General features: G+C 38.6%; 2 protein-coding genes across 2 annotated transcripts in view; both read left to right on the top strand.

Moving 5' to 3' along the window:
• MAP3K1 (mitogen-activated protein kinase kinase kinase 1) overlaps nt 1-4770 on the top strand; it is a 56334-nt gene extending 51564 nt beyond the window's left edge. The window contains exons 17-20 of the mRNA XM_070935876.1: nt 1158-1289; nt 2241-2383; nt 3596-3727; nt 4572-4770. Of these exons, the coding sequence (XP_070791977.1) occupies nt 1158-1289; nt 2241-2383; nt 3596-3727; nt 4572-4721 (557 nt within the window). The 3' untranslated portion in view covers nt 4722-4770. The remainder of the gene's footprint in view (nt 1-1157; nt 1290-2240; nt 2384-3595; nt 3728-4571) is intronic.
• A 6914-nt stretch (nt 4771-11684) lies between these two features.
• On the top strand, nt 11685-19961 carry SETD9 (SET domain containing 9). Its single transcript, XM_070935875.1, has 6 exons — nt 11685-11806; nt 14325-14692; nt 16685-16808; nt 19186-19301; nt 19552-19657; nt 19838-19961. The coding sequence occupies exons 1-6, from the start codon at nt 11721-11723 to the stop codon at nt 19923-19925; spliced, it is 888 nt and encodes a 295-aa protein (XP_070791976.1). The 5' UTR covers nt 11685-11720; the 3' UTR covers nt 19926-19961.
• Nucleotides 19962-22845: the final 2884 nt, after the last annotated feature.

Genomic DNA, 22845 nt, shown 5'->3' with positions numbered 1-22845 from the left:
AAATAATTTTGGATTAGGATTTCTCCAAAAGTTATCTCGTCCCTTATGTAGGAGGATAGCATTGTTTTGGACAATAGTTTCTTGGAGGAAAATTTTGAGTCCCTCTTCATCATTTTTTATTTATATTTTACCTTTCTGGGTCTCTCAATTTCAATGATTCTGGACAGTTGAACATACAAGTAAAAAAAAAAACCAAAAAACCCCCCCAAAAGTAGTGACAGGCAGAAACTTCATTTTGCTCATTAACCAATAAAAATATGTTAAATGAAACAAACAAGCAAAATTAACCTCTTGCATCAAAAGTTATGCATGGAGATAAAAACAGACACCCAACTCCCCTATCACTCTTACTCAAGACCTGGGGGAAAGAGCCTATTTTTAATTTACTCAATTTCTGTAGCCACCTATGTCAATCCAATTGAGTAATCCTCATTTGAAAGTCTGTAAGGTGGGGAATCATTCTGGTCAGTTTCAGCACAGCCTGATTTAGCACGAGCAGCTGATTGGCGGTTGGATCTGCCTCCTGGAATACTGCCTATTAGCTGTTCCAGGCTGCGGGGGATTTCTACCGCCCATTGCCACTGCCACCTATTGCCACCTCCATGCGTCCCATTTTCAGCCTCCACACATCCTGTTTTTCAGCCTCCATGTGCCCCGTTTTTGGCCTCCGCATGGCCCATTTTCAGCCCGTTCCAGGCAGCAGTGATAGGCGGTAGCGGCAGCAATCCCTACCGCCTGGAATGGGCTGAAAATGGGACACATGGAGGCCGAAAATGGAACAGCTGATAGGTGGTATTCCGGGAGGCAGATTCAACCGCTAATCAGCTGATCGTGTTAAATCAGGCTGTGCTGAAGCTGACCAGGCTGTTTGCCATTGCTGCAAAGAGGCAAATTGCTAGGAGGCAGAGGCCGAAGGGTGGGGGCTGGCAGGTGAGTGGGGCTTCGGCAACATTCCCTCTACAAGACACACACAGATTTCCACCCACTTTTAGGGGCAGAGTGTCTTACCGAAAAATACTGTAAATATAAGGAAGCCAAAGAGAATTCATTGAAAGCCCTTAGAATTCCTTTCCTGCCTGATAGATCAAATTTTGTAACTGTTTTAAGTTGCTGTTTTCAAATAGCCAACCTGGATAAAATATACTCCTGTTTTTCAGGAGGATCTGTTGCTCATTTGTTAGGTAAATATGGAGCCTTTAAAGAGTCTGTAGTTGCCAACTACACAGAACAGTTGCTCCGTGGCCTGGCTTACCTTCATGAAAATCAGATCATTCACAGAGATGTCAAAGGTAAGATCAATGTTACTATAGCTAAACATTTACACATTGCCAATCAATGAGCCATCTAATGGGAATAGTTATTTTTAGTTCATTCATCACTATCTAGTTCCATTCTTTAAATTGTTGGCAGATGTTAATTTGCCACAATGTGTTTAGCTATTGTGGTATCATTGCTTGTGTAATGTTCAGTACTTGTTTCTCTTCATCTTGGATTATGTTAAAATAAAGTCTGTTGAAAAGAACTAATTTTTTTGAATATTTACATGATATGGAAAATATCCCAGTAGTTCTCTGGAGCAATTATCTTCAAAAAATATTCTTGATGTGTTACTGAAAGCACAAGATAAGTAGGATTGTATGCTGCCAGGCACAGTGCTAACTTTTCTTAGGTTATATATTATTCTATGTATAATCATCTATAAGATAAATATTTATATATAAAAGACAAAGGCAGAGCTCTGACTTGCCATCCACAGAGAACTTGCTTAGAAATGAAAAAAATATTCACATTGTATTTTTTAATATTTCAAAAGCTATTGGATACCTACTTTATTTTATTTTTTATTTTTAATATTCTATTTGTGTTCTGAAAACAAAATATATATTGTATTTAGTTGTTGCTTTCTTACTATTTCTTTTAACTTAGAAATTATAATAAAATTTGGGAACATCTCTAACAGACATGTAACAGCAATTTTAAAAAAGCCTTCAGTCTATAACTATTGAAGTATCCAAATTGTTATTCTGTCCTTTGATTCTAATTTATTGTATAGTCCATTATTATTATGCTAACTTATATATATATATAATTCAACAATGTAGACTGCAACATATATTTAAATTTACTCCAGAATTTACTTCATTGAATAAAGAAAAATAGTACTTTTTTTTTTCATTTTCTACCACAAGTGTACTTGCATTTCTTTCATCACTTAATTGCATTTCTAATAATGCCAACAGGTGCCAACTTGTTAATTGATAGCACAGGTCATAGGCTAAGAATTGCTGATTTTGGAGCTGCAGCTAGATTGGCATCAAAAGGAACTGGTGCTGGAGAATTTCAAGGACAGTTATTGGGGACTATTGCATTTATGGCACCAGAGGTAAGATTTCATCTTGGGGAAAAGGGATATTAACAACTTTTAACTTAACCTTTCTTTAATTCCATGTAACACTAATTTGGGAGAGCACATTAATATGAGAAGATCCTTATTTGATCAAGCCAAAATCCAATTCCATGATTCCCACAAAGGCCAACCAGCCACCTATTTCAAAGAAACTCACAAGAACTGATTGAAGTAGTTCCCATTTTTGCCCTCTCAATATTCAGAGTTTGACTTTGAATAATTTAACGTTCATCAATCACCTATGGCAGAGGTGAAGAACATGGCTGGCCCAGGAATTCTGGGAACTGAAGTCCCCAAGTCATAAAAGGGCCATAGTTTCCCACCCTTGGCCTAAATATTGGGACATTATCCAAAGACATATGCATAGTTTGTAGGACAATACCAGCCATAATCATATCCCAATACCCTTGCTCAGTTTTTTCTTAACTTGAAATAGTTAATGACCTTGTCACCATAGTAATATGAAATGGTGACCCAAATCAGGAAGTTGCATCTACATTTTCAGTCATTTATCTCATGCCTTCTCTCATGTATGTAGGTACAAGGTTCTATCATTGTCAGTTTGAAAAGCATCTTCCCCATTATAATATTAGTGGACCAGCCTGATATGTGATGATATGTGAACCCTCCTTTAAGAACAAGCTACAAGTGAGCAATGCTGCTCGTGTTTTAAGAAACATTGTTCTGGAAATAAATAGCAAAATACCTTGACTTGTCTGCCCTAATAGCACTGGCATTTTCTTTCTTTGCTGTCAAGCAGAGTTCATGTTAGACAGCTGCTCTTAAACAAAGAATTGCTAAAAATACATAAATGATTAATGCACTTTGGGAACCACAAATAGTCCTCTATTTCCACGTTCTCTTCAAAGAAAGTTAATAGGGCCACTGGTCTCACAGGAACAAGTATTTAATTTTCATGGGATTTTTAAAATATAGCAAAAAGTGGAAAAAATCTATAAAGTTGACATTTATGCTCTGATCTGGAATTTGCAAGGGTTAATTGTAAGAGTAATGTTTTCAGGAACAATGTTTTATGGATACTGAAATAAAGCAATATCTTGTGACATTTTATGATGGCATCCTACTATTTTAGACTAATCTCATGATAAAGCGTTTTACACTGTTTTTTTTTAAAAGGTGCTCCATTGATGAATCAAAGTTAATCTCATTTATTTTTTTCTCTCTTAGGTGTTGAGAGGCCAACAATATGGCAGGAGCTGTGATGTGTGGAGTGTTGGCTGTGCTATTATAGAAATGGCTTGTGCTAAGCCCCCCTGGAACGCAGAGAAACATTCCAATCATCTTGCTTTGATATTTAAGGTAAAATGATCCATAAGAGAAAACGTGTAAAGCCTATAGTTGAGGAAATGCACTGAGAGCTGCTTCCATTCAAAGGCCATTGACATGCCCAAGAGTGCAGTGTAAATGTGTCATTAGAACTTGAGAGTATAGGAATTTGCAGCAGATAGCTGGATTAGGCTAAATGATAACCATGCACACAAACTAAAGGATGTGAAGAACATTATATATCCTTTTCAAAGCATGATTAGGGATCTCTTATATTTTGAAAGCATTCTCTCAGTTTGAGAAACATTTTCTGTAATAACCACATCATATGCAAGGTATCCTAATTTATTATTTCATTTTTAAAGGGGTATGAATACATTCCAGTGGTTTAAAAAATAGCTGTTAAAAAGAAAAGCAGAGCAAATATATTTTCTTTCCTTCTTGCCTAGTGTGTCTCAGGGATTAATTGCTGAACAGTCTGAAAATCTGTTGCAAAGTATGCATATATCCTCCACCATGGACACATATATTTATAGTGTCAATATATAGTCCTCATGATTTTCGGTAGTTCTGTTCTATAAATTGCCACAGACACTGAAGTTGTGAATACTGAAACCTTAGTTGGGAAGAGCGTCAATTTTTTTCTGTTTTGCATGTCCACAAATCATTGCAAAAGACCATAAATCTTGATTTTGTGGTTACAAATAAATTTTAGAAAGTAGGCGAATTCATAAATATGGAATCTGCAAATAATGAGAATCAACTTAATAAACTTAATGTGTACATTGTCAGCAGTGAAAATACTAAGATGCTCTGCAGAATATAATCTGTTGTTTTGGTTTTTTTTGTGTAATTATTATTTTCTGTTTAATTGTAGATTGCTAGTGCAACTACAGCTCCAACAATCCCACTGCATTTGACTCCAGGTTTAAGGGATGTGGCACTTCGATGTTTGGAGCTCCAACCTCAGGACAGACCCCCAGCAAGGGAGTTGTTAAAACACCCTGTCTTTCGCACTATGTGGTAGTTGTAGAAAACTGCGGGTACACTGAACTTGATGCTACTGAAAATATAAAGTGCTGGTCTTCCTGTGCAGGTTTGCATAGCAATGTATATTAATTGCTATGCCGGCCTTAATTATATGTTTTGAGGACTTGAGGTCAGTAGAGGACCTATATGTATGTGACTGACAAATCGAGATCTTGACATAAATTCAATATATAACATTTCACAAATTGTGCAGAAATATGTAAACTGTGCCTTTCTCAAAGATGTGTCTGTTCATGAACAGAGAAGCAATTCCTCTTTTAGATCTGCATGATTATTTAGTGGAAAACGTGATTTTTTTTAAAAAAACTTTTATTTTAAAGCATTTCTTCAGCAATATTAGCAGTTGAGTGGCTAAAGAGCCATTTAAAAATGCATCACTTTTTTTTTCAGAACATGCAAATTCAACAATCCATTTTAAAGAAAGTTTGTGTCTACATTATGGTGAAGCTTGTTCTTTATGTGGAAAAAGAAAATTTGGATAGTTTTAAAATCACCTCTTTGCCTGCTTTAGAGTCACTAAGTATGGCAGCTGTGGTTGATTTACTTTCTATTAGTCTTGTAACTGTCCTTTGGAAGTTACCACTGTGTAGTTTCATTTTATCTTTTCTTCACATTCAGGGAAAAATGTTTTTAAAAGAAACCCAAATAGCTAGAATTAAGTTCAAGCTAAATATTGCTGGACAACTTACTGTAAAAGAATATGGTTAAAATTGGTTTGAAACCTGCAATAAAATGCTGCCCTTAAGTCAGTGTTTTTAACAAGACGTGTTATTGGGGTAGGAGTGCACAAGTTTATTTGAATAACAGAACTTCATAGCCAAGGACCAAGTGAATGTTCTGTTTTGAAGCCCTTTTTAATATCACAGCTCATGGTAAAATTGTGGTAGAAAGGAGTATTGTGTCATACTGCCTTCTGATACCCAACTTCTATTCTATTTAAAGCTGAAGCTTTAAATTCAGCCTTACTCTTAGCATTGCATTATGTTTGCTGTTTTTCCTGCTGTTTTCCTTATGCCATTTGTCATCTTTTTACTGGGGCTGTGCTCTGATTTGGCGTGAACCCATTCAGATAAGGAGAAATGCATCATGGGCACTTGTAAAGAGTCAAGCCTGAAACCCCCAGAAGTAGTTTTTATGAACTGTGACTTTATCCCCACATTAACAGCCTTTCCTGAAAAGAGAATCCTATTTTAATTAAAACAAAAAACAGGACAGGGCATTGTTGCTTAAGGTATTAAGGTGTCTTCCCTTAATAACAAATTGAGAGGTTCCAAAATTGGGAATGAGTCAGTGGGCATGTCATTGCAGCAATACGGGACAGAAGAGACACCTTGTCTCACAACAAGCTGACCGTGTGGCCTTGAAACATGATCCTTGCACAGCCCCATCATTTACAATTTGGATTATGGCAGGGTGGAAATATGAAAAATAAATACATAATAGTTGATAATTAATTTATTGGGAACTATTTTTTAAAATGGAAAAGAGCCATTTAAAAAGTTGTGTTTAAATTTTTACGCAATGAAATTAAATAGCTTTGAAGAAATATTTTTGCACCAAGGATGCAGAACTTTGTTGTTGTTTTTTTAACAAATGTGTCATTGATGATTTCAATAGCAGGTTTTTAAATTCTGATGAATGGGATATTGAAGGAAAATGGCAGCTTTTCTTTTACTTTCTGGCAATTTTTTTGAAGTAAAGTTTTGATTGTGTTTAATCAACTTTTGTTAAAATAACTGTTCCAATTTTAACTCTTCAGAAGCCAGTTGAAATATTGATCAGAAATTGGTTATGATCAAAGGCTCAGGACAAACTTGATAAGCTATAATACTGTACAATTTAGGCAATGTACAATTTTTAAAAATTGGAAACAAAGTTAATGGAGGTTTACACAATGACCATGCTAAAGTTAATCAAGAGCAATGTCATTAAACGTGGATGTGTATTTCTTCTTGAAATGTTACATTCCTTTGCTTTTTTTTTCTTATTATTATTGGGAGACTTTGAAGAGTTAAAAAAATCTAAATGTGAAGTTTTGTAGCTTTGTTTGTATTTGACTTGTTTCTTGACAGTTTAGAATTTGTCTTTATTCCAATCATGTTTTTTTTAAGTTTCTTCTGTGCAAGCTTTAAAGGATGCACTCTTGCCAATTCATGTACTGGAAGATCGCTTGTCAGATAAATACAACTTTGGATTTAAATGTCAATTATATAAACTGACAAACCTCAGCTAATCAGTATTATCCTTGTAGATCACCATGTCTTTACATATCAAACTTGGACCACCTCTAGGTGTCTAAAAGCATTCTTCGAGTTTGTTTGCATTTTCCTCCGCTTGCTGGTAATTGTGTTTTTAAATGCAGATGTGATGTAATCTTATTTCTTTGGATCAAAGCTGGATTGAAAATTGTATTATGTAATTATTTTTGTGCTCTTAATGTTATTTGGTACCTAAGTTGTAAATAACGTCTACTGCTGTTTATTCCAATTTCTACTACCTCAGGTATCCTATAGATTTTCTTCTACCAAAGTTCACTTTCACATTGAAATTATATTTGCTATGTGACTGATTCCTAAGAGTTCCAGGGCTTAAGGGCTAACTTCTTAGCACCTTACTGTGCAAGTAAATTTTAAAGATCTCTGGGTTAAGAAAATTTGGCTTCATTATATTCTTTTGTTATTTTAAATATATCAAGATATTTTAATTAAAAGTTTTTACCCCTTTGAACCAATTTTATAGTATAATTTGTACCTATTTTGGTGGTTTTGTCTTTATAGTAAATAAAAGATTTTGGACAAAACTTGTCCTTTTTTGATGGCAATTACCTTGACTTTATTACTTCCTGGAATTACTGCATTACATGTATTTTCCTTTAAGCAAACAAGATCTTGTCACCTGTTATGTGGTCTGAAAAGTGCCTGCAAGTAAGGATGTCATTGTTTCTATTTCTTGGTCTTAGAAACAGTTTGTATTTGGAATTATAACTGCTATAACAAAAATCTATAACTGATTTATCTACATATTTCTGTAGGGCAAGGGTAAGGATTCTTAAAGCTTTCAAACCCATCAATGAATGTGACAAATTAAAAACTACTGATTTTTTGGGGATTGCAGCAATAGAAGCTTGCAGCTTTATAAAATTATATTTTTAATGGAAATTGTGAACTTGCTTTAGTTTTTCATAATTCTTGGAATTTGGATTTTATTTTTTAAGACTACCATGCTCATTCTTGTTCCATATTTATTTTGGATTGAAATTTGCTCTTTATAAAAGTAACTGCAGAAAATTCAGACTTTGCTGCTGGCTCATCCTGGCAGCGTGGGAGCAAATTCTAAGATCAATTCAGCTTTGAGTATACATCTGATGGACCTGCGAGATCTCACTACGGCTGTAGCTTCTAGACAAATTAGCTTCCCTATAAGATTGTATTCAACCTATCCTTCCCTCTGTACCTACACAAGTTCTAACCAGAAAAAGGTCCTGTTTAGTGCTTTCCATTTCAGTCGTGTTAATATGGCCTTGAAGCGCAAAGCCCTCATCTCCTATGTCTATAGCAGAATCTCCAAGCATTGAGGAGAGGGGAAACCATGGGGGCACCTCTTTCATAAAGAATGAAAAAGCTACTTTGCACCATTTGCTGTTTCTCACATAGATAGCAGCAGATTAGTTAAAAGGCCTTGGCAGCAACATTCTGTCAGAAGGCACCCAGCGCCAAGTACCATTTTACACATTTCTCATCTCGGTTGTAAGGTCAGCCTGTGGAATAGCATCCTCCAGAGACCTACGCATTATGGCTCCCATCCCAATGATATTCAGAAAGTCATTGGAAACCTGGCTATTATTCTCCAAGGGCTTGAAGTAGAGTGGTTGTTGAGTCTTTATGCAAAATGTTCTTATGTATAGTTTGTCTTCTGGATGTATGATTTGTATCTGTTTTTATTGTTTGATGGTTTGTAACTCTAAATTACCAGAGCTGCTTTAAGAGTTGTGTGGCTTTAATTTGAAAGCCGGTAGTTCTTGGCTTACAACCACATTTTGGACTGAAATTTCAGTTTGCAATCTTAAGTCAAGTCAAGTCAAATGGACCTGATTTTGCAGCCATTTTTATGGTACTTATAAAATGAATTCCTCTGGTTGTTAAGCAAATCACATGGTCATTAAGTGAATCCAGCTTCCCAATAAATGCTTTTTAGTCAAAAACCAGTTTAAAAAATGTTGCAAATTGTGGTCACGTGACCATATGCTGCTGTCACTAGTCCAAAAGGTGAGCCACTGGTGCCAAGTGCCCAAATTGTGATAATGTGACCATGAGGGTGGTGTGAGTGAGTGTGAGTACAGGTCATAAAACACTTTTTGTGAGACTGTCGTAGTAGCTATGAATCATCATTGAACAAACAGTTGTAAATCAAGGATTATCTGTATATAAATAAAGCTGCTGAAGGCAAACCGGGAAGGGGGAGGGATGCTTACTCTGTTTGGCCACCTAGTGGGATTATAAAACTGCCAGGACTATCAGCTCCAGATGACTGGAGGGTGACCAAGGGGCCAGGAGAGCACAGCAGTGCTGAGGAGAATTGTCCTTGGCTTCTTGAAGGAGTGTGCAAGAGGTGTCATGATTTTTCAGCAAAGGAGCCCCTTTGTGACCAGTCACCTTTCTCTCAACTTTGCCCAAAGGCTGCCTGAATCCTACTGATGACAGGCAACCTCTTCCTGCACACATGGTACCTACCAAGTGAGACTGAGTCATCCTTTACATACAACACAGTCCAAAGCACTGGGAAGGGGGGGGGGTACGGACGTACAGACAGTTGAAGTCAACAAATGCAGAAGGCAGAATCTGTGGCAACCAACTAATTTCTCTACTCAAGGGTCTGGGAAGCCAAAAAGGGCATGCCTGTCACTCTTCAGCATCCCCCCAGATAGTGACTTCTGGCTCTAAAGGCTTTTTTACACAGGAGGAAAGCAGAGAGTGCAGCTCTGGCTTTTGTGAATATCTCAGATGTGTGACTCATACTTTATGAAATAATTTGCCAACCATTTTCATTGTTTATTGAATTAGATTTCCACAAAACATATCTGTGCCCACAATCATTGCCATCCTAACTAAGTGAAAAGCTGGAAGGCAGCATCATATGAGATCAACTCAATAGGCATTGACTGGTTATGTGCCTTCAAGTCAGTGTCAACTCTTAACAACTACATAGATTTTCCTTGCATCAATATCTGCCCCTAACTTGGTCTTTCAAGTTTCCCAATGCCTTGTAAACACCACCACCACTGGTTCAACCACCCTGCCATTAATTCTCTTTCCTTGGACCTTTCCCTGTTTCTTTGCTTCCTTTTCTGCTAAAATATGGAGGGAAACTATCCCTTTATTATTTATGACTATATTCATTCAATTTTTACCTTCAGTTCGCAGACTCTTAGAATCTCAACAAAATGTATATTTTAAGAATACTGTATCAAAAAGAAAACAAAATCAGAAAGCAAACAAAATGAAAAAACAAGGAAATATCTCTGAAACACTTTGATTTTTTAAAAGTTTCATGAAGGCTAATGGTGGAAAACTGGGAGGCTATATAATTGTTTTACATAAATAAAATAGTTAATTAACTGGTTGATTAAATGATTACAGTAAAAAGTTGATCGAATTTCAAGGGGCAGGAAGTTTCATAGTATCTGCTCCACTACAAAAAGGAAAAAAAAGGTTTGTGGGTCTTCATTCTCTTATTTGATTGAAAGGGGGAACTACAGGTAATCCTTGATTTATGACCATAATGGAAACCAAAATTTCTGTTAAGTGAGAAATTTGTTAACTGAGTTTTGCCCCCATTTACAACCTTCCTTGCCACAGTTGTTAAGTGAATCACTGCAGTTGATCAGATAGTAACCCGGTTACTAAGTGAATCTGGTTTCCCCATTAACTTTGCTTGTCAGACGGTCGCAAAAGGTGATCCACATGACCTTGGGACACAGCAACAGCCATAATATGAACCAGTTGCCAAGCATCCACATTTTGATCCCATGATTATGGGGATGCTGCTAAGATTGCAACTGTGAAAAATGTTGTAAGCCCCTTTTTTGAGGATCGTTGTAAACTTTAGTCACTAAATGAACTGTTGTAAATCGAGGAATACCTGTACAAAAAGGTTCTCATTAGTTCAACTAACATTCGAAAAATCAGGATTTTAACTCATCAACTTTCCTGCCAGTCTGACTAGGTGGCTCAGTGGCTAAGACACTGAACTTGTCGCTCAGAAAGGTCGGCAGTTCAGTGGTTCGAATCCCTAGTACAGGTCTCCTGTGTGAGCAGGGGGTTGGACTAGATGACCTCCAAAGTCCCTTCCAACCCTGTTACTGTTAACAAGACAACAGTTCTATGAGTCAGTCGTGGCTGGCTGTTGCTAACAAGCTCTCATAATCGCTAGGACCAACTCTCGACTACGGCCTCCTGTGACCAACACTGCTCACAGGAGGCCTGACCGCCCAAGCCTTTAACGTGAACCAAGTATTCCGCTCCTAAGTAAGCCTGCAAACGAAGTGCGGCAATTGTTGCCCACCATTCGGATCTGCCCCAGATTTTTCCCAGACAGGCACAGAAACCAGAGCGCAAACTTGCTACCCGAGATGGCCAGCATCCCCGCTCTCAAACACGTCCCGGGAAACTCTGCCCTTGTCGAGTTTGGTTCCGGAGGATTCTTTCCGCGAATTGCGGAGGCCCAGATCTGGAGGGGCGAGTTGGGATATTAAGCGCTTTTATTTGGGAGGTTATGTCCCCCTTCACGGTGAAGCATATTGGCGAAAGGCAGATTAGCTTCCCCCCCCCCGGTCCCCCCAAGAAATTGAGTGCCGCCTTCGAGATTGGAGGGAGCACGTTCACACACACAAGCACACACACCCGTTTTTATTTCGTCCGCTGCGGCGCGCCTTCTGCTGCTTTCGGGCGGCGGGGCGGTTTGCCGGCCCGACTCCGTCATGCTAGGAGGGTTGCGGAGGCGCTGGGAGGCCTACAAGTACCGCTTCGTGCCCTGGATCGCGCTCAATCTCCGCCACAAGCGCAGGTGAGGGCGAGGGTGCGCGGCCGCCTTTCCCTCCCGGGCCAAGGAACGAAGGGCCTCGCTGTGGGGGAAAGCGATGCAGAGACACCGGGAACACCCTATGCGGGTTGCTTGCGGGCGCTGTTGGAAGGCTGCGGGATTTGGGCAGCGGGATTCCGAAGGATCACATTGCTGCCATCCCCTTTTCGCCAGAATTTTGCAACCGGATCGAAGCTTCTTTCTTTCTTTCTTTCTTTCTTTCTTTCTTTCTTTCTTTCTTTCTTTCTTTCTTTCTTTCTTTCTTTCTTTCTTTCTTTCTTTCTTTCTGCCCTCCCTTTCCCTTTCCCTTTCCCTTTTCCTTCCTTCCTTCCTTTCCTTCCTCCCTCTCTCTCTTTTCCGTACCAATATTTCCACTTTCTGATCGAAATTTTTGTTTTAACAACCTGCGCCCGCCTCTCCATATATGATGGATTTTTTTAAAAAAGCAAACGTTCTCTTCATAAATACAATTAAGTAACTCGTTTACTTTGAAGAGTAATTAAAACTCAAAAGGGAGTATTTCTGAATGTGGTGTGTGAGGATAATTCTATACTGACAGCAGTTCACATTCAACTTAATTGGGCTTTCTCTCCAACCTTGCATTTGTGATTTTTGAATTAACAAACAGGTGCCTGTAATAAGACTCGTTTGAATTGATTCTAGGTTCCCTTGCAAACTAATAAATATAGCAAGATGAAAATGTTTGGTTTAATATACTGAGTGAAGTTGTAGGGAATTATAGTCTTATATTTTCACACACAGATAATTTTTATTGTCTACTAGGATACTAATGCTGCAACAGATTTATGAAAGATTTTTATTTTATAAAAAATTATGTTGGATATTGATCACAAATTATCAGTTTTAAATTGGGGATTGCCCTACAATATCCTACAACTTCATCAGTTGTATAGTAGTAGATTTTAGTGAGTAAAGTCTTCTTTGTTTGAAATATGTTGTCATTAGAAGTGATCCTTGTCCCTACTTTTTCTCAGTAGGAGGCAAAGGTGATATTTATGAAATGCAAATTAATCATAACCTGCCAACTAAAAGAGTTGAAACACAGGGAGAATGGTGTGCATGTTTGTATAGCTACTGTGTTTCCCCAAAAATAAGACCCTGTTTTATATTTTTTTGAACCCTGAAATAAGCGCTTGGCCTTATTGCCATGCGCGCAAAAGCCCGATTGGGCTTATTATCAGGGGATGCCTTATTTTGGGGGAAAAGGGTAATAAATTTACACTACCATATGGATTGTGGGCATTTTGCTCTCATCAATATCTAGAGAGGGCTAACAGAACTGTTTGTGCATCCTAAGGGGACCAGGGATTGTAATTTCACATCTGTGAACTCTAGTCACTATGGGCATATAGTAAATTGCAGATAAGAGGTAAGTTACAACTGCTTTACTAGCTACATTGACTAAGGCTATGATTCTCCCATAGTATCTGTCTGAATGGTTCACTCTGGCAGTGAAACAATGTCACCTATTGGAACCTTGGAATGTGCTTCCTCTGTAGCAGTGCCTGCCGTCTGGAATGTGGTTCCCCTGAAATTCTCTGCTCCCCACCTACTGGGATTTTGAAGGGCCTGGCTTTTTCTCCAAGCCTTTGGACAGGATGATTGATGCCTCTTTCTTCCTTTTTCTTCCCTCTGTCATCATCGTCCCTTTGACTTGTGCTGTTTTTAATGTTTCGGTATTATTTTTTGGGTATTTAAAAACGTTTTAACAATTGTAAGCTGCCCAGAATCACTAGGAGTTGGGTAGCATATAAATTGAATAAATCATCATCATCATCATCTTCATCATCTAGTAACTTTGTTAATATCTGAAATTTAGAGAAACTGCCACATATCACAATTTAGCTAATTGGAAATTGTACAACTATAAGTGTACCTATTTTTTTCCTGAAACAAGGGGGTCTCCTATCCTTCATCTGCGGCCTGGTGCCGGGCCACAGCCGATTCAGAACAGGGCCACCGAACTGGTGGGTGAACATGCATGCGCGAAACCATCCCCCTCCCCCACCATCCCCATCACCACTGCCTTTTCTGAGCAGAAAAGGTTGGCAAACACTGCACTGAAGCTTTTCTTTTGTTTTCCTCTCTGGTGGGAGAAACACAAGCCATTGAGACAGCAAGTCAGTCATTTGCCTAGGAATCTCAGCACAAGACAGATGTGATTACCAACTATTTTTCCAGACCAGCCATTCTAGGATTTTTTGTAAGGCAGGGTTGGGGGAACACAGGACCTTTGCAGGAATTAACAGGTGCTGAGGAGAATCCAGTTAAGGTCTCTGGCCTAGATGATGTATAGGAGTGGACATCCTGTCTATCTGTTTGATATCACCGTAAGCCATGTTTTGGAAATTATAATCATTATTAACAATTTAACAAAATTTTCTTTAAAAAGAAAGAAAATATTTCTGTGTGCTTCCTTCCCTACAAATTTATGGAATTTTAAACCACGACAATTCTTTTACTTCCTCCTATCTTACTTCAGGACTCTACGGTTTGTGCCAGAAGAATCTAAAGACAAAATTGCTTCTGATGAAAATGTCCTTCAAACATTACTGACAGCATTTAGATCTTTATTTGTAAATGACTTGAACAGACAAATGTGCCTTTTGAATGTAATTCCAGAAATTAAATCAAAATATCCAGAAATACACTCGGTGCAGTCCAAAACAATACCCAAAGCAGTATACAACGATCAAGAACGTCAAAAAGCCCTTAATCCAGAAGAAGTTCTGTTCAGTACACTAGGATTCAGCATTATTCGAAAACCCAGTTCACTGGAGTCAGCTGGAATAGGAGTTTTTGTAGCAAAAGGATTTGTTCCAGAAGGAACAGTCGTATCAATGTATCCTGGTATGGAAATATTATTTTCATATAAATTCATATAGAAATCGCCTTACATTTCATTCATCAGGTGGTGCAGCAGATCATAGCTTTAGGTTTAATCCTTGACTTAATGTTTATATGTGGAGGACACTTTAGAAGGATTGGGAAGGTGACTGGATGGAAAGGTAGGTGGGTGGATGGATGGAAGGATGATTAATGGTTTCATATCTTAACAAAGCAACACAGCTGTTTTAAAGCCAGGAACTGAACACTTTCTGAATTGAGTCCTGGATTCCAGCCTCCAAATCCTGCACACTGGGTTGTAATTGGATCCATTAACTTCAACACTGAAGTCAAAAGTTTTCCAGGATCTTTTAAGACCTTTGGAATGGCACAGTTTGAACTAGGACAGGGGTCAGCAACCTGCGGCTCCCGAGCTGCATGTGGCTCTTTGGGCCCTCTGCTGTGGCTCCCTGTCAGGTGATCCCACCACTGGCTGGCCCCGCTCCTCGCCATCCCCTCCCAGTCACTCCTCCCCTGGCCTGAGAAGGTAAGGGCGATGGTGGGGGATGGAGAAGCGGCCAGGGCAGAGACAGAGAGGCACAGAGAGATGGGGAGAGAGAGAGAGACATAGAGAGATACAGAGAGAGAGGGAGAGGGAGGGGAGCTAGAGATATTTCAAAAGGATTTTGTGGTTCCCGGTGTTTTTTAACAACTGGTTCTCTGCCCTAATGACCGGCTGGGTAGGCGTGGCTGGGGGGGGGTCATGTGACTGGTGGAAGTGAGTGACATTGAGTTAGCCACGCTCACCCAGGTTTTGTGGCTCCCGGTGTTTTCTTTTCTGTGGGAAACGGGTCCAAATGGCTCTTTGAGTATTTAAGGTTGCAGACCCCTGAACTAGGATCTAATATGTTTAAAAGCTCTTTAAACAACAGCTTTTCTCCTTGATATAAATTAACAGTCCAATGCCTTTATTTAGTCTTCTAAGCATTACCAACTTGAAGTAAATGAGGACTGTTATGTTTTGTAGCTGTCTGTTAACAAATGCCCTGCAAACTAATCAACATCCCTTGCTTAAGTGTTTCCAAAGTGTTTTTCAAAACAGCTTGATTCTGTTTTCAAGGTTTGCCAATACTATACTGACAGGCCCAAATTCATTATGATATGTACTTTTTTAAAAATAGCACCCTTTTGTCCTGTTATTATGCAGTCACTACCAGCTCCGTAATCCTTGGGAAAGGGGCGGGGAGATGGCATTAATGATATTAATATTATACATTATCAGTGTTATAAATTAATAAAATAAAACCAGTGTGGCATGGCAGCTACAGGTAGTCCTTGACTTATGATCACAACTGAACCCCAATTTTTTGTTGTTAAGTGAGATATTTGTTAAGTGAGTTTTGCCCCATTTTATGATCTTTTTGCCACCGTTGTTAAGTGAATCACTGCTGCTGTTAAGTTAGTAACACAGTTGTTAAGTGAATGTACCTTCCCCGCTGACTTTGCTTGCCAGAAGGTTTCAAAAGTGATCACAGGACCCCTAGGACACTGCAACCTTCATAAATATGAATCAAGCATCCAAATTTTCTTTACATGACCACGTGAATGCTGCAATGGTTGTTAGTGTGAAAAACAGTCATCATTTTTTTTCAGGACCATTGTAACTTTGAACGGTCACTAAATGAACTGTTGTAAGTTGAGGACAACCTGTACTCATATACTCAGATTTTCACTGCAGGAACCTGTGTTCAAATCCTTATTCAACTGTTTCTTGAACTGTTGTTACTCTTTAGCTTAGTGAGTCTCAGAAATGATGTACAAAAACCCCTTGGAAATAGGTGTGATTCAGCAGTTGTAATAAAGTAAAATGGTATTTAATCCATGTCAAAATTCTAAGAATATGCTATTGAGACAAAAGTTAAGATTTTGCTGTATTGAAGAATAACTATAATTCATTACATATAGCTAAGAAATATATACATAAGGATCTAAAATAACTGCTTTTTTTAAAAACAGGCACAATCTATGAAAATCATGAACCCATATTTTTTCAATCCATTGGCAATCCATTTATATTTAGGTGTATCGATGGTGTACTTATTGATGGAAATAATAGGGGAATCTCAAAGGCTATATACAGGTAAGGCATAATAGCATTGAGTAAATATTGATATAAATAAAGAGCAATTAATAATTATTTCTAATGTTTATACCATATAAAATTCAGGTAGTAAGTATTCAATATGCTATTGGGGAAGAGCTGTGGATTTTCAGAATACAAACTGTGTATGAAATAACTAAATTAAAGCCTTTGGGATATCTATTTGCTGATTTTGCCTTGCAGAAAAAGAAAATTTAAATCTGCAAATTAGAGTTGTAACAGGAAAGCTCAACACAGCTGAAAATTGAATATACTACATATTGACAGCTTAGGTAACTGTGAATTGAGATTGTCCCAAAAGTGCTTTTTCAAGAGGCAACTGGACTTTCTGTTTTTTCTTTGAAGATATTTTGCTTCTTATCCAAGAAGCTTCTTCAGCTCTGCTGAAGAAAAATCAGAAGATCCAATTGCCTCTTGAAAAAGTACCTTTGGGACAACCATGACCTGGATGACTGAGAATCTCCATTGACATTTGTGAATTGAGCTGGACTAAAATTGGAGACTTTCAACCAGAAGATCGAATTGTTTTCTACTCAGACATAAAAAACAAAACAAAACCAAGGAATGGTATTAATTACATAATTAAGAAAAAGTTATTCAAGACAATACCAGGCTATTATGCAAAGAACAACTGGTTAATACTAATTAGAGAATCTTGTGGTAGGGCATTGTCTAAATTTATTTATATTGGCCACCTGTCTTACCATATGATAACTCTGGGCAGCTTATAACCAAGCATAATTTTATGATTTATGTCTCAACCACTAATGCAGAAAAAGGGGTTGATGAATTTAACGTTCAAATGTAAGTTGAAATTGACAGACATGCAAGCAAGATGTGCTGCTTGTTACTGGAAACTACAATGCCAATGTTAGAAATATTCAAGGCATAAATGACCAGACTCAAATTATCATACTTTGGACACATTATACAAAGACCTAGCTCTGTGGAGAAGCCATAATGCTGGGAAAGGTGGAAGGAAAGAAGAGGATGACCAACAGCAAGGTGGATGGACTTGATTACAGTGGTGATAAGTGTATTGTTGTAAGGCTTAGAGGACCAGGTTGGAACAGATCATCCTAGAGAAGATTTGATGGCACATAATCAAGCAATCAATAATCAGTAGGATCTGATAAAGTAATCTGTATTACGTGTATGTGTCTTGTTAAGTGTTTCAACATTTAAGCAAACAAAGCACTTACACATATTTCCTGGTGCTGCAATTTCTGGCCAAGATCATTGCTAATAATAGGTAGTTGGTGGATAAAATGCTATTTGTATTGATTTCTACAGGATATACTAAAATTACAGAATGACAGGAGCTCTTATATGTTACTTTCTTTCCTTTTTGGTGGAGAGGGACCATAGTGGCAGTTCAGAGTAGGGCACTAACTGAATGCCCTTTCTTGCGCTCTCTTCATCTGATGGTCAAGCTGCTTGACCTGAGTACATGTTTTGCCTGTGTACTCAGCATTTTGAGACCAGCAAAAAAGACAATTATTCTAGTCTTGCAGATTTTCAGAATTACAAATTCTCGTTCTTTTAATTTAAAAGAATATAAAACAAGTCATTAGTATCATACTATCTCTACTATAGTTTGCAGAAACAAATATTTAGCTCCACCATTGAACAGGATGTATGGCTGTTGGGGGACAGTAATTCAGCTCTAGCAAGTGAATGTAAATTTGTAACTGTCCAAGAAGCAATAATGGCTTGGCATCAGGTTATCTGATGGACCGTCTCTTGCCTGTCACATTTACCCTACCCACCAGAGCGGGGAGGCAAGGAATGTTGCAGGTCCCATCCCCTAGGAAGATATACCTGATGGGATCCAGAAGAAGGGCCTTCTCCATGGTGATTCCCTCTCTCTGGAACATCATTCCCCCAGAGATTAGAATGGTCCCCACTCTAACCCTCTTCCAGAAGGTGCTGAAGCAGGGGTGGGTTCTACTTACCTTTACTACCGGTTTGCAAGGGTATCACACATGCGCAAATCACAATCCGGGGAGTGGGCGGGGCCTCCTGCTGGTTTTACTACCGGTTCTTGTGAACCGGTCTGAACCGGGGGCAACCCACCACTGCGCTGAAGACCTGGTTCTGCCAATGGGCCTGGGGAATGCAGAGCAGGATGGAGCCCATTAAATGGCTCGTATGATGTGTTGTTGCCGGGGTGGGGGGGGTGGAGGGTTATTTTATTATATATGATTCTCTCATTAGTTTTATTGTTTTTTATATGATGTTTTTATATTCTTGTAAACTGCTTTGAGTTGCCAAGTGCGAATAGGTGGCAATATAAATCTCCTAAATAAATAAAATAAAAATAGAATGATGTGACTAATGTTATAATATTATTCAGGTCATGCAGCAAAAGAGATCAAATTGGTCCTTTAAAAATGTGTGATGTCTTTTGGCTTACAACTGCTATTCAAAATCCGTTGGCTGTGGGACAATATGTTAATAATTGTTCATCAGGTAAGACCAATTTTTCTCCTTTGGTTAGATTTAAAAATTGAAGTTGCTATGCATGTTGTCAGTCTGCCAAAATATTGTCTGTGTGTTTCCATTTATAGTTTGCAAATAGGGGAGGTTTATTCTGTATCAGAGAATAATGTGCTCATCTCCTACAGAAGGGCTTAGATAGTAAAGGGCTTAGATAAATTCAGAGATATATTAATGTACAGGCATCTCTTCTTCGTTTAAGGTATTTCTCTTTTTCCATCAGAAAAAGAAGCAAATGTTTGCTATCAGGAACTGAACATACCTAAATGTTTTCCTGTAGAATTTAAACAGTATCTTCCAAACATAAACTTCAGCCATGAAATAGAAAGGTGAGAAATTTGTATTTTTGAATATTTCTGGAATAATTTAATAATTTAAATTGTTAAGCATTCTCAGATATTTGAAATAGGATCTATCAAGATTGTAACAGAGGAAAAATTGCTTGTGTTGTTAGAAATATCAATGCACCATTGAGACCAACTTCTTTTCCTGAAATATTCAATCTGCAGGCCCTTGAGATGTGTGGTTTTGGTAGCTCTCCGAAACATTGGCCCAGGAGAAGAACTTTTTTCAAACTATTACACAGTTATATCTTGATGGTCAACTATGGATTTTTACAGTAATTAAACCAAATGTGGTATCCTTTAACAAATAATTATTGAAGATACAAAACTTTTGGTACAAAAGTTTTGAGAGTTAGGTCCTGCCTTCCACTATATATTTACTAAGTCAGCCTTGTTGGTTTTTTAAAATAGTGATAGCTATCTGAAAGCTTTGGTTGAAATTTAAACTTTGTGGATTAGTATGGGACATAACTTATTTGGGAAATGCTTGCTACACAAACACCAGTACAAGCACAAGAGTTGAAATAAACGAGTTCCCCAGTGTACCTGAGTCCAGCATAGAGACTTCAAGTTGTTCATTGTCTCCCTCTGTTGTCCTTTAAATGTATTGGATTTAACACACTCATATTTTGGATTTTGAATGGCTTTATCATTTCTTTTACTATTGTTAAAATAATTTTGTTCATTTAGTTAACTTAAAAAATATAAACCAAAGAAATGTTTGTACTATAGACTTGATATGTAATATATATATATATATACATATACATATACATATATCTATTTTCTTACTTTTCGTAGGTTTGATGTGTGTTTTTCTTTTAGCCAGGTTTGTCCTACGTAACCAAGATTTTTCTACAGCCCTAGCTCAGTGGAGTCACATCCACTCGATTCTGGGCTTTTTTCTTCTGCCAGCCAGCAAGAAAAAAGCCCATATATATGTCAGATTACTACTTTTTTATGAAAAATTATGTTATGTCTCACACCCAGAAACAGAAATAACAAATCCATGTGCAGGCTGCACCTGAAAGTCTTTGGAAACAGGAAGTCTCACCCCATCCATCCTCTAGAGCCGTGATGGCGAACCTATGGCACGCGTGCCACAGGTGGCACGCGGAGCCATATTAGTAGGCACGCCAGCTCAGTTCTGGGGCGCATGTGCGCGCCGGACAGCTGATTTTCGGGCCTTCTGGGCCCACCAGAAGTAGGGAAACAGGCTGTTTCCTGCCTCTGGAGGGCCTGGGGGCGGGGTGGGGAAGGCCCGTTTTTCTTGTTACCTGGCTCCAGATCCTCTCTGTGTATCTGGGAAGGGCGAAAACAGCCTTTCCCACTTCCTTGGAGGCCCTACGGAGGCTGAAAGGGCCCATTTCCCGACTCCCGGTGGGACAGGAAGTGATGTTTTTTCCTGTCCCCAGCCTCCAGAGACTCCTAGGGAGGCTCCTACAGACTCCTAGAGAGGTTCCTAGAGACTCCTAGAGAGGTTCTGGAGGCTGGGTACAGCAAAAAATGTCACTTCCTTTCCCACTGAGAGTTGGGAAATGGGCCCTTCCAGCCTCCGTAGGGCCTCCAAGGGAGTGGGAAAGGCTGTTTTCGCCCTTCCCAGATACACAGGCCATCATGTGCCAGGAGCGGGGGGGAGGGGTTGCGCACTCATGCGTGTGGGCACGTGCGCGCGCGACCCTCCCCGCCCCCCTCTCCTGGCACGCGATGGCAAAAAGGTTAGCCATCACTGCTCTAGAGTCTAGACTTATATCTGCAGAAACTAATTACAGTTGAATCCTTATTCTCATCAGCAGTTCTTGGAATTCTACACAGAAAAGGTTTAGATGAGTAAATAAACACTTTGCTTTCAAATAAATGAGTTTTGAGATCGATTTTGATACATTAAGAAGACATAGAAACAAAGCTGTTAAAAGTAGATATTATTTGTGTCCATTTTTAACTATTTTTAAAGCTATGGAATTTAGGTAGATTTCTGAGAAATACTACATTAATACCGCCCTTGCAATCAATTAATATTGTTGATAGTTGTTGATATATCTATATTTTCTGTAGAATGTTTTTTTGATACAGAGTACTACCTATTGCACATTTACCAATTTGCATTGCAAATGCATCATTATAACGATGATGATTTTGAAATTTTGTAGCTCAGAAATAAATTGCTTGGTGCATATATTTGTGAAGTCCACTTCAATATTTTTAGACTCTAATCTTATTACATTTTTCTTGATGTTATTCCCATTAAAGTTAATGAAGCTTACCTCTTTGCTAATACCCAAGAATACCCAATACATTTGTTCAGCTTTTTATTTAAAAAATAATGTATTTAATAGTATAAAGCAGGGATTTATTGTGTTTTGGGTTTCAGGTATATGATTACATCCCATTTACTTTAATAATATTCCTTCTATCACATTATAAATTACAATTCAGTGGACACTTTTAGAGAATCTATAGAGACTATAGCTTGTCAACAAACATATACATCCCATGCGAAGAAAACAAAAGTGGAATATGTTTATGTGATAACTTCCCCGGATGCTTCCAGATATTTCTCCAGATGTCAGCTCGGAAAAGGATGAACCAGTTCCAAACATGCCTAGAGGGGAATTGGTCAATGGCTTCAAGCAGCTGTCTGAAAGAGATTTGGCTGAAGCACAGCTGCAGCAGGACAACCCTGAGGCTTCAGGTTGGGAAAGCATGTAGCTGCAGCCAGTGAGTGATGAGGAAGAGGAACTGCCTTCTTCACCTGATCCAAGAACATGTAGGGCAGAGAAAAGGCAGGAGCAGAGAAGGTCAGCCTGATTACTCATGAGGAAGCAGTCCCCTCTCTCTTGATGGGATGCACTAGAAACTGGCTATTTAGCACAGCAGATAGATGGAGGCGATGTTGGGAATGTGTTCGTTTCCTTGCTATGTGCTCTTGCCTTGAACTTCGGATCGTGTCTCTTCAGCTGTTGCCCTTGCCTTGCCTTTGCCTTGGGAACTTGCTTTTGCCTAGTGGACTGGACTTGCCTTGCCTTGAGGACTGGTGTTGGTTTCATTTGGGTAGCCCGTGGAATTCATTGGGGTTAAGCTGGTGCCATCACAGGTAATTGCTGAGGAATACAATTCAGTCTTACAAGCCTTAATAAAGACTCCTTACACCCATGGTGTGTGTGTGTGTGAAT

This window comes from Pituophis catenifer, unplaced genomic scaffold, assembly GCF_029215685.1.
Source record: "Pituophis catenifer annectens isolate HBS135680 unplaced genomic scaffold, rPitCat1.0.hap2 SCAF_2, whole genome shotgun sequence".
In the NCBI taxonomy this organism is placed as follows: Eukaryota; Metazoa; Chordata; class Lepidosauria; order Squamata; family Colubridae; genus Pituophis; species Pituophis catenifer.
Note: the sequence above shows the minus strand (reverse complement) of the source record. Positions and strands in the feature narration are given on the sequence as shown.

What these genes read in the sequence shown, in the direction of transcription:
- SETD9 (XM_070935875.1), top strand. Translation starts at nt 11,721, where the DNA reads ATGCTAGGAGGGTTGCGGAGGCGCTGGGAGGCCTACAAGTACCGCTTC. An exon ending in AGTCGTATCAATGTATCCTG is followed by an intron (nt 14,693 to 16,684) that starts GTATGGAAATAT and finishes TTTTAAAAACAG; the next exon opens with GCACAATCTATGAAAATCAT. An exon ending in TGTTAATAATTGTTCATCAG is followed by an intron (nt 19,302 to 19,551) that starts GTAAGACCAATT and finishes TTTTTCCATCAG; the next exon opens with AAAAAGAAGCAAATGTTTGC.